The 14,026-nt window shown below is 40.4% G+C and overlaps 1 protein-coding gene across 2 annotated transcripts; it reads left to right on the top strand.

Moving 5' to 3' along the window:
* Nucleotides 1-6,713: 6,713 nt before the first annotated feature.
* LOC117496515 lies at nucleotides 6,714-12,003 on the top strand. 2 transcript variants are annotated; one of them, XM_034148194.1, is made up of 4 exons: nucleotides 6,714-6,838; nucleotides 9,363-9,624; nucleotides 10,544-10,963; nucleotides 11,086-12,002. In XM_034148194.1, the coding sequence occupies exons 2-4, from the start codon at nucleotides 9,364-9,366 to the stop codon at nucleotides 11,326-11,328; spliced, it is 924 nt and encodes a 307-aa protein (XP_034004085.1). In that variant the 5' UTR covers nucleotides 6,714-6,838; nucleotide 9,363; the 3' UTR covers nucleotides 11,329-12,002. The 2 variants fall into 2 exon arrangements, with proteins under 2 accessions (XP_034004085.1, XP_034004086.1); XM_034148195.1 differs by having other exon boundaries at nucleotides 6,716-6,787; nucleotides 11,086-12,003.
* The last annotated feature ends 2,023 nt before the right edge of the window (nucleotides 12,004-14,026 follow it).

Below are 14,026 nucleotides of genomic sequence, written 5' to 3'. Positions count from 1 at the left end.
TATCAGTATGTAGTGTCTCTACTTTAAAGAGTCCTCTCCTGATGTTCAGGTGTATATCAGTGTGTAGTGTCTCTACTTTAAAGAGTCCTCTCCTGCTGATGTTCAGGTGTATATCAGTATGTAGTGTCTCTACTTTAAAGAGTCCTCTCCTGCTGATGTTCAGCTATTTCTTAGTGGAATAAGCAATACAAAATGAGCGTTTCTTCACACTTTTCTTAACGTCATCATTGATAATCCTACGAGTTGGTATCCTATACTTCTGTCTCTTTAAATATGTAAATATCCACAGCTGTAGAAACGTCCCCACGATCTAACGTGTTAATATCAGCTGGAATAACCACTCACAGCTTTGGCTCTGAATATGTTCCAAAGTGCTGAGCTAACACACATTTACAGTAGAGGAACTATTTAAAGCCTGACAGCCTTACTGGGTTCCCCCTCCTCTCAGTGAGTCACATGCCATTACCTGCTGTCATGTCATTTAAATACACGTGATGATTGTGTCAGAGCATCAGAGGCTGTGTATATATATATATATATATACTGTATATACAGGATATATATATATATATATATATATATATATACTGTATATACAGCATATATATATATATAGATAGATATAAACTGTATATATATTTTTGAAGTCGTCTCTAGTCTCTGTAGTTGTTATAAGTCTCTTTGTGAAGTCGTCTTAAGTCTCTTCGTAGTTGTCTCCTTGTGTCCTTTCTAGTCGCTGTGTTCTAGTTGTCTTTGTGGTCCTTTTGTCTTTGTCGTACATCAGGAATATTAAAGCACAGTTTTAATTGTAATGCTTTCTTAAGATTATTAGTTTTTATATCAAAATAAAAAACATTTCCTCTCAGCTCTGATGCAGAATCTCTTCAAGACTTCAAGAGCAGATTTTAACCCCTTAAACCTGACATAGTTTGACCTGTAAAACTGCATGTGTTCAGTTCAGTTTAGAAAGGATCAAAGAGAACAATAAAATGCAAACAACACACGTTACTACATACATGTCACATATAGCACGTCACACTCACACAACAGGAACGAGGGGTCCATGATCACAACATGTCACACACACGCCATATCCAACACACACTAGAGTGTGCAGGTGTAGCTGTCAGTGAACCATTTATGTATGTGGTTCTTGAGGCACAGATATTTCCATAGTTTCTGTCCTGAATCCCCTCGTGTGACCCTCAGGGAATCAGGTTCAGGTCTTCAGAGTCTCTTCCTCCTGTGCTCTGAGCAGCTGAGCTCATTACGGAGGTCAGCAGCTGCAGATTATCAGATGTACTGCAGGGAGAGGGACGACGCTCACTTTAACTCTCTGTCTCTCACATGAGAGCACGTGCAAACTGAGGGGGAAACACTGAACCGTCCTTTACTGAAAACATCAGGCATCAGACCCTCTCTCAGGTTTACAGGCCAATGAATTCTCTCTAAGAACTGATCACCCAATTAAACCAGACATTACATGTTTTTATTACACAGAATAGCAGCTATACATAAAACACAGATATATCATATATAATGGGTGCATTCTGCTTCATGTTTAAGAGCATAATTTAATATATTTGTTTTGCACATCAGAAGAAGAACACTTCATTTATCCTGAGGGTTTGGTAACAAATGCTCCATTTACAATGAAATACAATTATTTGTGTGTGTGTGTGTGTGTGTGTGTGTGTGTGTGTGTGTGTGTGTGTGTGTGTGTGTGTGTGTGTGTGTGTTTAATCCTATATCGAATTTCCCCAGAAAGAGGAAGTGAGTGTTCTTCTAAGAAATAGCCTCAAAATTTGAATAATTCACCCTCTGATGAAACAGGAAGTGATGATTAAGAAAATATGTTGCATGCGTTTCATAATCATTTATACGAGTCAGGAGCAAGCCCCCAGGAAGTGCGCCGGACTCTGATGAAAATATTCGTGCTGGCCAAACGGCGGTACTACACTTCCTTTTGGTTGCCAGGCCCGGAAACACTTTTTCCCATTGACTTACATGGGGAAAGAGTGGTCTGTAACTCGTTGGATAATTTTTTTTAAACTAAATAAACTACCCAGTATGAACACTTGTATAGCCCTTATTAAAAACATTCGTTCCTCAAGTTGTAAAAATGTGCTAATAACGTTATTCTGAGAGTTATTTCCCTCTGCATTATGAACGCGCATCTAACCCACGGGACCGCGCCGCCCGGCACGTTCATGTTACGTGTTCAGCACTACATGCGTTTATCTTGACCCATGGATGCACAATAAGAACGGACCCATATCGCCTTACTGCCAGCCCACGGAGCTGTAATAACGGATATATTGCACATGTTTGCTGTAATTCATCATTTGTAAAATATTATACTACATGGGCTGTATGATTAAATCTTGTACCGTAAATCTTGTATTAAATAAAGTTAATATTACCGACGTAGATTAACGTCCCTGTAGCTTCTTATTGCACTTGCAATATACCATTAAAGGAGTTGAACGTTGCTGTTTGCTATTACTATAATACCACGCAGGGATAAACCAGAGTTTACAACCTTTGCATGTGGGCACAACACGTTTTGACCCAGATTAATTAGCTATACCATGATATCGCCCGAGGAAGTCGTCATACTTATACATATATAAATAAAGATATATGTGTCAAAGCTCTAATCAAATTAACAGTTGTATTAATTATACTTGTATATGTATATATATATATATATATATATATATATATATATATATATATATATATATATATATATATATATATATATATATGTATATAGCCTGTGTTTTATATTTATACACACAAATGAACAACCTTGTGTGTGTCAAATAACAAGTTGTATTGTAGTGTTTATTTTAGTGTTGTGTTATGCTTATCCACATTTTGATTTCAGAGCACAGGAGAATGCTGGGCACAACATAAAGCTCAAAAGTGAAGCTGGCAATGCTGAACAAAACCATCTAGTTATAATATTTATTCAGCTGAAAAAGTCAAAGCTCTACGAAAATGTAATTAAAAATACATAAGCATTTTCAGGTAGAAAATCAGCATTTTATATAGAAATTCACAAAAATAAGAAATGTATACCTCTTATGGCTGGCATTGTAGAACTAGGTGGAAAAAATAGTGACAACAAATGTAAATACAATTTATATAGATTAAAAGGTAATATATATAATATTGATTGCAATTATTAGATTAAAAGATCCACCAATTATGATCAACAGGAAAGCCCTCTGAAGGCATGTTGTGGTTTGAAAAAAAGTTGAGGATGGGGTCCAGACAGTTAAATCAGGAGAGACTTCATTTTGTTTAAAGAACATTTATTGACACATGTCATATGATAAATGTTAAGTCTTTGGCGATTAGACCCCGATCCTGAAATCTTATATCTAAAGGGGGAAATGCAGCCGTGAGCATAGGGAACCTCCCCGGGGTCTAGACACTGGTGATGATGATGAAGATCTGGATTTGATGAGGAGATGGGATGAAGAGGAGGTGTGATGAGGTCTTTGGATTAGCTCTCCTGGCTCTGGATATGATGAACGGAGGTGGGTGGAGAAGAGGTGGATGGGGAGGAGGTGGATGGGGAGGAGGCGGGCGGCAGCATGAACACCTGAAATCACAGCTGACTGCAGGAGAGAGGAGAACCATTTTAAAGTTTGGCTGCAGCTCGGTGTTTGGCTGCTGGAGAATGAGGTGAATGTAATAGGTTAAAGAGAACGCCTGTGATGAGCTGATTATAAGCAGCTGCGGAGTGAATGTATACATACCCAGTCTTACTCTTGAGTTACCCACTCTTACTCTTGAGTTGTTTTACTCATCTTCCCCAGCCTCACCAGCCTCACCCAGCTGTGGTGTGTCTGTTCTCTTTCTTCTCAATTTTGGATGTGGCCCAGGAGGAAGCGCAGCCACTTCAAGACACTGGTACGGGCCTACGTGCTGACGACACGACCGTCATCGGCCAGATCACAGACGGCGAAGAGACGGCGTACAGAGAGGAGGTCGAAAACCTGACATCTTGGTGCCAGGATAACAACCTCCATCTCAACGTCAGCAAAACCAAGGAGCTGATTGTGGACTACAGGAAGCAGCAGGGAGAGGGACACGCCCCCATCGCCATCAATGGGACTACGGTGGAGAGTCAGCAGCTTCAGGTTCCTCTGTGTCCATCACGGACACGGCTGCATCACGGCCTGGTACGGCAGCTGCACCGCCCTTAATCGTAAGGCTTTACAGAGGGTGGTGAAAACTGCACAGAACATCACCAGGACGGAGCTGCCACCCATGGAGGAGCTTTACTCCCAGCGGCTCAGGAAGAAAGCCCTCAGTTTATGTTAATGTTAGAAATGTTTTGGCACATTTGTTCCTATTCTGCTAATGGTATATTGCAGGATATTTAAGTTTCCCATGTACTTTTTAAATTAATAATAGTATGTTCATCTTGATGTTTAACTTGTAATATTGTAATCATCTTAGTTAGAAATGCTGTTTCCACCCCAACCTCTGCTGCTGAATGATTTTATATATTGTTACTAAAAGTGCTTGTCTTTGATATTATAATGATTACACCAGAAAGTCACTCTTTGTGAGATTTATTTTTTCACATTTTTCCCAGCCACAAGATGATTTCATTCATTGGAGGCCTCAAAGCTGGGTGAAGGTATTGATGCACGGATCAATGCAATCCTTTACAACAGCATTCCACTATGGTTGGGGATGTCTGTAAAAAAAGGAGAAATAATCTTAAACAAAACAAGTGTCGCAATATAGGGAAACAAACTGTGACAAAAACATATCAATTAGTTCAGAATCAGAATACATTTACATTATTACAGCAGAAAAGAGCCAAAGACAGCCTAATGTTACTTAAAGTATGCATACAAAAAGTATTAAAGATTAAAAACAAGAAATTATAATAAAAACAGTTACACATTTTACAAAATACACATCCTGTAACAGTTTGGAGGATTTAGCAGCCAGGTATATTACACAGTTTTAGCGGCATATATATATATATATACACATGGTTGGTATTTAACAACAAGGGGTGTTGTACTGTGTGATATTGGTATTTATGGAAACATTTTACACCTTTCCTTCAAGTATTATACGTTGTAGTTACTTGTTGGGTACTTAACATGAATAATCACAGTTACTATCCTTTCACTCCATCACATTTCAAAGAGAAATAGGCTATTGTTATTTTAACTCCACCACAGTAATCCATCATCAGCTTTACTTTTTAGATAAAGATTTAAATCACAATTGATCATAACTCAAAATACATATATTTTTATATATTACCAAGTGGTTTCATGTAGGCTACAACCCACACAAGTTTCATGCTAAATTAAGCTCTGTTGCTTGGATATCACTAGATCCTGTTACATCAGCGTAATATAAAAGTACATAACGACTGATGTGTAAATTAGCATAATTACTAGCTAGCCGCTAGCTGCTAACTGCCGCCTCGTCGTTAATATCAAATCCATCATAACAACCCATTACCATGCTGTCATGAACGCGCGGTGCTGTTACGTGTACGCAAATTGACGTGCTTGATGTGAGCGAGCATTTTGGGGGGCATGTTTAAAGTTGCGCATGCGCTATGAGCGCACATACGGGTACTTCTCAGGCATGCCGGGTAATCTGTGACGTTTCGCTCTCTCAAAAGTTGGGCCATTTTGTCATCATGCGCGATTGAGCAACTCTCATAGGAATGAATGAGGCCCCGCCTCCCACGCTGTATCCAGTTCTTATTATACATCCATGGTCAGGAGGTGTTGAATGAAGCGATGGTGTGACATGAAATCAACCAATGAGGAGGCACTTCACTTTGCAGCTCGAGAGCGCCCTCTGCTGGCGGCTGATTGTATAGCGTTTCAAAAACATGAAAACTGATATTATAATGTGTCAACAAAAGGAAGAAAGGTCATTGTATATTGTAACCATAGACTGTATATATAAACCCACTAGTTAAACGTCACTTTCACCTTTCAATAGGCAGCAGCTCACTTGTACTTTAGTAAAAGTAGAAGTACTCAGATCTTGTACTTGAGTAAGTAGTTGTTTCATGTTTTGTTCACTGTATTTGTATTTCTTCTACTCCTCATTGAAACAAAACCTTTTATATATCAAAAGCATAGTATTGTGTGTTGAGTGTTTCATAGCAATGTTACAATAGTATGTCGAAAATATCCTATAAAACAACATATTAAAGTATGTTCAGAAAAAGTTAATGAATCGTTTCGTTTGTCGAAAATGTCCTGAAAAAATGACATGGAATAAGATGTCCCGAAATATGAGAAAAACGAAGTTTTGTATGGAAAAATAAAGTTTATTTAAAGAAATTATAGTACAGGATGTAAAAAATATGAGAAAGAACCACAGAGTATAGTGGTCAATAACAACTGCATAGTATGTCGAAAGAACTGTGATTTATTATTGATAAATATGAAAACAAAACATGCAATAGATGGTCTGTGGAAAATTGGATGAAAGAAGTCACACTAGTATGTTGAAAAGAAAAGATAGCATACTGTGTCATTTAATCATTTCAAAGTCGTAGTATATTCAGTTTAAACATCATAAAAAAGTCAAGATTTTACTTTGTTGAAGATAGTCATTGTAGTTTCATCATGAATCCAATAGAGGGCGGTAATGCAGTCTTTTGGATGAAACCACCATCTAAAAAAAAGACGAAGAAGAAGAAGAACGAGCAGAAGTCACATGACTGTCTGTCAGCTGTTTGTGTTTACCTCTGTATTCTCTGATCAGAGGACAGGTGTGTGTTCTTTATTCACTTCACGCTGTTTCCTAGGACTATCATCAGAAGGTAGGTCGGATCACGTGACTTTTTAACGTTCTAACTAAGGCCCAATCCCAAACCGCCCCTACACCCTACCCCTAAACACCGAACGGAGGGTCCGCCACATTAAGTGCTGTTCCAAACCAACGAGAGTGGAGCGGTGTGGAGGGGGAGTGGGCTATCAAGCCCTCAAACAGCGAGTCTGCAGCGGTGCTGACTGGAGACCGGTCTCTAGGGTCTCTACCTGACCGGTCTCAACGCTGTGTGTCCGTCAGGAAACACGCTGTGAACAAGTAGTTCCAGCAAACATCCGCTGATAAACTGCGATGTTAACAACCTCATGATAACCTCATATGTTTTTAACTTAGGATCATACCTGTGTTTAGTCTAGAAAAAGTTAAATGTGTGCATTTTATTATAAAGTTGTGTATATTTACAGACTGTTGCAAAAACCAAGAAGCTTATAAACATCAGGTTTAAAACTAAAAGAGCTTTACAAAAAAGTAACACAATGAAAGATGTTTGGAGTTTTATTTGAGTTATTAATGTTAATGTTTTGTCAAAGAGATGCTGATTTGAAACCGTTGTTACATACAGTTACGGCATTTCCTGTTTCTACCGGAGAGAGGAGCCTCGTTGAGCTGAGAGTTCACTCCGTCACGGAGGGGGAGTGTGTAGGGCGTGGTTTGGGATTGGGCCTATCTTTCCAACCAGACTCCATTAGAACAACACGTGATTTAACGGTTTTAATGGTTTTCTCCCAGTAAAAGCTTCAAAAACTCCAGCACTGAAACACTTTATTTATTCACTTTGATCCAAAGACACTATCGGCTTTTCGTTACGAATAATTTAAGGTGTTTATTTTAACTTTTTTAACTGTTTATGACGCAATTTGTGCCTTTTTAATGACATGTTTATAACATAGCATACAGCAGTGCTTCTCAAACCTTTTTCAGTAATGTACCCCCTGACCGACCCCGAACATTTGTGATAGAAAAAGCCTATATAAATAATTACAATATAGGGATGTTCCATCAGTGTGTGATTTATTAACTCCTTCATGCATGCATTACAACAAACTAAGGATATTTTCATCTTTATGCATGAAAAAAAGAATATAACGACATTTTTTGTAAACAGATTATTAAGTAATTATATGTTTAACAAACCAATGAACAAAATGATATATTATGCAAAAACTATAAAATACAATACACAAATATTATAATAAAATCCACTGTGCCTGATGTGCAACTATACCATCCGAAACCCCATGCATATAAAAACAGCATTAAATTAGCAGTCTCTAATGTCGTGACCACAATGCATGAAGGGGTTAAAAAAAATCAAATCGTTGTAACTGAATCTTTTTTGCAATTATAAACAAACTATGTAATAGCACTGCACTGACACTATTTAGGAGTTTTAGGTCCTCAGCGATCGTGAACGGCTTTATGAATTTAGCGATGAGCAGTGACACCGCATGCCTTCAGTGCTTTGGCTGATGTGGCGGAGGCTTTTCGCATCATCTCTTGCGAGGATCTGTACTCAGACAGTTTTCTCTTGAAAAACTCCGGTGGCTTACCAACATGACACAGGTGTTTGGTGCTGAGATGTCTCTGGAGGTGCGCTGGTTTCATCGAGCTGTTGGCTAGTTTCTCCCCACAGAAAAAACACAATGCCTGGGGCGGGTTGCCGTTTGTTGACGTGAATCCCGTCAAAGCATACGCCTCCTGATATTGACGGCATTTTGTTGGCTCAATTTTGGCTTTCTTTTTTTCTCCGTTGTCCGCGTTCCCTGCTGTAGTGCTGCTACGTTTGAACCATTTAAATGTCTATTTGTTATAATCTAATATTGCAACTGGCTTCCCGCTCAGCGTGGTTCCGGGCTAGAGCCTGATTTAGCTCTGGTTTACTTCCTGTTTACACCGCAGCGGAGCTGGCTCTCAGTACTGAAACCCGGTTCTTAGCTGGCCCCACTCGGCTGACCGGCAAGAACCAATTCTTCATGCTTGCGTCGGAGGGAGGCGAGATTAACCTGAGCAATAACAGTTAATGGCGAGTACGGCAAATACAAGTTGTAACAAGCAGTAGCGCTGACGGGCGCTGTACAATAGCTGCCCACTGCTCCTAGTGCTAGACTCCTGGTACTAGGATGGGTTAAAAGCAGAGAACAAAACTCTGTGTGTGCTGTGTGCTCTGCATGTGTGACCATTACAGAGGGGTTCATCCCTCCCAATCTAGAACGCGACCACACACTTGTAAAAACAGAGAAGAACCAGTTAAGCACCAGAAAAGCACAAGGACGGATCTTGAACCCTTGGTGGTTCTAGGAATATTTTATATAAAATTGTGTTTTCTATTTAAGTTACTGTACTATGATTATTTTTGTAATCATGCATGGTATTTCTTTAATCAACTTTTTTTAAATTTGTATCTCACGTACCCCCTGCAGTACCCCAACGTACCCCTAGGGGAATCACTGGCATACAATATATGACATACTATAATAACTTTTGTTTGAAATATATGTGATGCTCTCCCCCCACAGGATGTCCTCTCTCCCTCCTCATGTGATCTGGAGGTCTGAGGGTCTGGTGGCCTCCCTCTCGCCCCACCCCTGTACTCCGGGGTGTGTAACCCTGCAGCTGTGCCCCCCCGGTCCCCCAGGGAGGAGCGTCTTCCAGCTGGAGGAGCATCGCTTCCTGCAGCTGCTGCTCGGGGCTCAGAGCGTCTCCCAGCTGCTCTGCCGTCGCCTCGGGGTGCTCAGGTGTGCTCTGGTGCACCGGCCTCACAGAGACACCCCCGCACAGGTGAGGGAGTGGTACAGTCCAGAGTGGTACAGTCCAGAGTGGTACAGTCCAGAGTGGTACAGTCCAGAGTGGTACAGTCCAAAGTGGTACAGTCCAGAGTGGTACAGTCCAGAGTGGTACAGTCCAGAGTGGTACAGTCCAAAGTGGTACAGTCCAGAGTGGTACAGTCAGAGTGGTACAGTCAGAGTGGTACAGTCAGAGTGGTACAGTCAGAGTGGTACAGTACAGAGTGGTGCAGTCCAGAGTGGTACAGTCCAGAGTGGTACAGTCAGAGTGGTACAGTACAGAGTGGTGCAGTCCAGAGTGGTACAGTCCAGAGTGGTACAGTCCAGAGTGGTACAGTCAGAGTGGTACAGTCAGAGTGGTTACAGTCAGAGTGGTACAGTCCAGAGTGGTACAGTCAGAGTGGTACAGTCCAGAGTGGTACAGTCAGAGTGGTACAGTCAGAGTGGTACAGTCAGAGTGGTACAGTCCAGAGTGGTACAGTCAGAGTGGTACAGTCAGAGTGGTACAGTACAGAGTGGTGCAGTCCAGAGTGGTACAGTCAGAGTGGTGCAGTCCAGAGTGGTACAGTCAGAGTGGTGCAGTCCAGAGTGGTACAGTCCAGAGTGGTACAGTCCAGAGTGGTACAGTCAGAGTGGTACAGTCAGAGTGGTACAGTCCAGAGTGGTACAGTCCAGAGTGGTACAGTCCAGAGTGCATGGTTTAACGTCTCCGGGAAGATTTAAATAGATACTATCTGTGTTTATTATGGAGCTTAAAAATTGTTACTTACTACACTAAAAAATATGAGTAGAACATTTAAAACAAATATAAGATAACAAATATAATAGACAGGTAAAAATGTAAAATAATTATAAAATTGTGTTCTGTTCCGTCCGACTCCATTTGAATAAAACCTTGTGTTTCGTCCCCTCAGATCCGGATCCTGCCTCTTCACGGTCTGGCCTCAGAGTGGCGCCCCCACCTGGCGGGAGAGGAGGATTACAACGCTGTAGATCCAGGATACATCTCCTCCAGAACGGCCCCCCGCTGGCCCTCCTCTCGCCTCTCTGAGATCCAGACCCGGATCAGAGCCCAGCTCCCAGAACCCAACGCCCCCCAGAACCTTTCCTTCCTGGGGGTCGACCCGGCGGACCCCGGCCTGTTTCCTCGCATCATTCGGGGGGAGGAGGAGGAACAATGGAGGGTTTGGGAGGACCAGAGTCACGTGGCCTTCCTCACGCCCTTCCCAAACTCCCCCGGGTTCACGGTTCTGGTGCCGCGCCGACCTCTGACCTCCGATATCTTCAGGTTAGAGAAGCAGGACTACGAGGGGCTGGTTCTGGCAGCACTGAAGGTGGGAGAGCATCAAACATTCCTGGTTTTCTTTAATAGAAATGTTATTTTTAAAGAAAGACTTGGTAGGTCTAGAATAGAATATATTACACATTTTAACTGTAAAAGTTATTCCTCTTTCAGGTGGCGAGGCTCCTGGAGGCGGGGCTTGGAGCGTCGGGGGTGGGGCTTATTTTCGAGGGTTTTGAAATCGACTACGCTCACGCTAAGTTGATACCGCTGTTAGCTTCGGAGGAAGAGGATGCTAAGCTAACAGCCCCTCCCCAGTTTTACCCCACCTATCCTGGGTACGTTTCCTCTGAAGACGGACCTGAAGCCAGTGAGGAGGGTCTGAAGGAACTGCACAGCAAAATCACTCAGAGTTAATATCTGTAGTTCATTTCTACTGAACTACATCTCCCATGAGTCTCAGACACAGATGTGCTCTCAAAGCATCATGGGAGATGTAGTTGTTATTATTTAAATGAATCCTTGTGAAAATTAAAAATGCTAAATATGATTTATCAGGATTTGATTTCACTTAACTACATCTCCCATGAGTCTCAGACATACATGTTCTCTCAAAGCATCATGGGAGATGTAGTTGTTATTATTTAAATGTATCCATGTGAGAATAAAAAATGCAAAATGTGATTTTTTTATCTTTTAATAAAATGTTGAAACAGTTAATTTAAAGAAAGATTATTATTATTTCTCTTTTTAATTTTTTGCTTAAGGACAATAAAAGCAAGGATTTCCAAATCTTTCTGTTATTCAGTGTTTTCTTCTTAGCGTGTCGATCAAACCCCTAACATGTTTTTTCAAATTCAAATACACTTATTTGATGGACCACAAAGAGCATTACACACACTTATAATACACAATATAATACACATTTTAACTGTAAAAGTAATACCTCTTTCTCATCTGTAAAACCACAGGAACACCTTCAACATGTAAGGGATTTAATTTCCTGCTCCACTTCGTTATCAGTGTCATTTTTAACTCTTTGAATAAGATGTGCTTTGATAAAATCCAAATGTAATAAAATGACTGCATATGTGTTTCTTTATTGCTTACACTGTGTTACGTATTGTCTTATTTAACCACTTACATAATCTTTGTGCCCTCTCATTAACCGCTGTGTTGCTAATTGGTCCCGCGGTGTGTTCCTAATAATAGAGTTTCCTTAATGAGCCACTAATTGCTCTCTGAAAAGCAGAATAAAGTCAAGGTGTTAACGAGACGTTGCTACCGCCTGGAGGAACAACTCAACTCTCAAAGTAACAACATAAACTCATTTAATTACTACAGTTTTATATTTGAAGTACCCGCTTTTCTGTAAGTAGCAGCATCATCTGCATCATATTTCTTATACTGCAATATACTGAAGCATGTGTTTGTTAAAAGAAAGAGTTAAGTGTAAATTGAGAAAAATAAATTAGATATTTATAAATGTGTAATTCTGAATGTTTCCACAAAGAAAAGCAGTCACCAAAGAAACAGTTTGTAAAGATGTTTTTGTACATTTTAAAACTGGTTTGCAAATTGTAGTAATAGTACCCACAATGTGTATATTTATATATATCGTAGTATTGTCTTTAGTATTGCAACTTTTACTTTAGTAATACAGCCCCACCTAGTGTCAGCAGAAAGTAATTCAAATAAGAATTCCAAAAAAATGCAAATAAATGCAAAGAAAATACATGTTAAAATATATTTTAAGATCATGTTTAGTCGTCTGATTCGTCTGTACATTAGTGTCTACAGTGTGCCTATTGAGCCGTGTTGAGCGATGTGGGGCAAGCCCCGATCATGCCCCTCTCTCTCACTGTCAAAGTGAATCAGTGCTGTAAAAACTACACTGCGCATGCTCAGAGTATTTTTCTATTCAATGTGTGCGGCAAAAAAATAATCACCATATGGGCACTGTGCTGACATACCCACCAAACGTCATCTCATAATTCAGAGAGCTGATTGGCCGTAAGTACGTGTGCCGTGAAAAGTTTAGATGTGAAGAGGAGACGAGAGAGAGCAGCGTACAGCGACTACAATCAATGAAACTGAAAGAAAATGATTGAAGTTGACCGTCTACTTCAGCTTTGGTAAGATCATTTTATGTCATATCTTTTATTGATCTTCTGTGTTTTGCCTTTAGGCTATTGCTCTGCTGGATCCATTGATATTGTGACCTCGGTGATGAGCGTCTTGTGTTTTCCTTATACCCCCCCCCCCCCCCCCCCCCCCCCTCCTCTCTCTATCGGAACCATGGATAGCCAGCTATTTGTTTACGTGTTTAAAAAAGCACCAGAAGCTTATATACATACATCTAAGTTGTTCGTGCTCCACCTCTTTGGTACCGATACAAACGCCACTGTTTACGGGCCTAGTCCAGGGGTCTGCAACCTTTTTGACCTAAAGAGCCATTTTGCCCACTTTTCCACAACATTTTTTTGTCTGGAGCCACAAAACATATTTGATAGCTTGATAGCTTATAAAGTTGTATATATTGTTACATCAAAGACAAAAACTACAGTTTTTTTGCATGTATTATTTATTACATTATAAAAAACTGTTAACCTCTAATAAGAAACAAATAACTCTTATAAGGAGAATACAAAAAAATACACAGGCCTACTTTAAAATGAATCAACACAGCACTTGGGGAGTCCTCTGCACATTTGAAGACAATTAATATAATTCAAATGGGCCCACTTTGAAATAAATCAAACCTATAGCTGCACCCTAAATCGAGTTAACTGATTGAATTATGATGAAGATCGTCAGCTGTCTTCCTCTCCCGTGTTTTCCCTCCAGTACGTAAAGGCTGCAGCACCTTTGAGAACTTCTCTCCACATATCAAACATCCCGGTAAGCCAGCATCGTTTGCTTGAAAGCAGATAACTCTGTCCACGCAGAATTAAACCCTCTGTGTTCCTCCGATCCACCTGCAAGAAAAGGCGCTGGCGCGGGACCGTAGCATATTTCAGTTGACCTAATTAAAACCGTTTGGTTAATTTTTTTATGTGTCCTACAAATACTTTTATTTTATTTCCTTCTTATTTTTGTCTAAGCTCAAGGGAGC

Source organism: Trematomus bernacchii, unplaced genomic scaffold (genome assembly GCF_902827165.1).
Source record: "Trematomus bernacchii unplaced genomic scaffold, fTreBer1.1, whole genome shotgun sequence".
NCBI lineage: Eukaryota > Metazoa > Chordata > Actinopteri > Perciformes > Nototheniidae > Trematomus > Trematomus bernacchii.
This window is presented reverse-complemented; position numbering and strand designations above follow the sequence as displayed.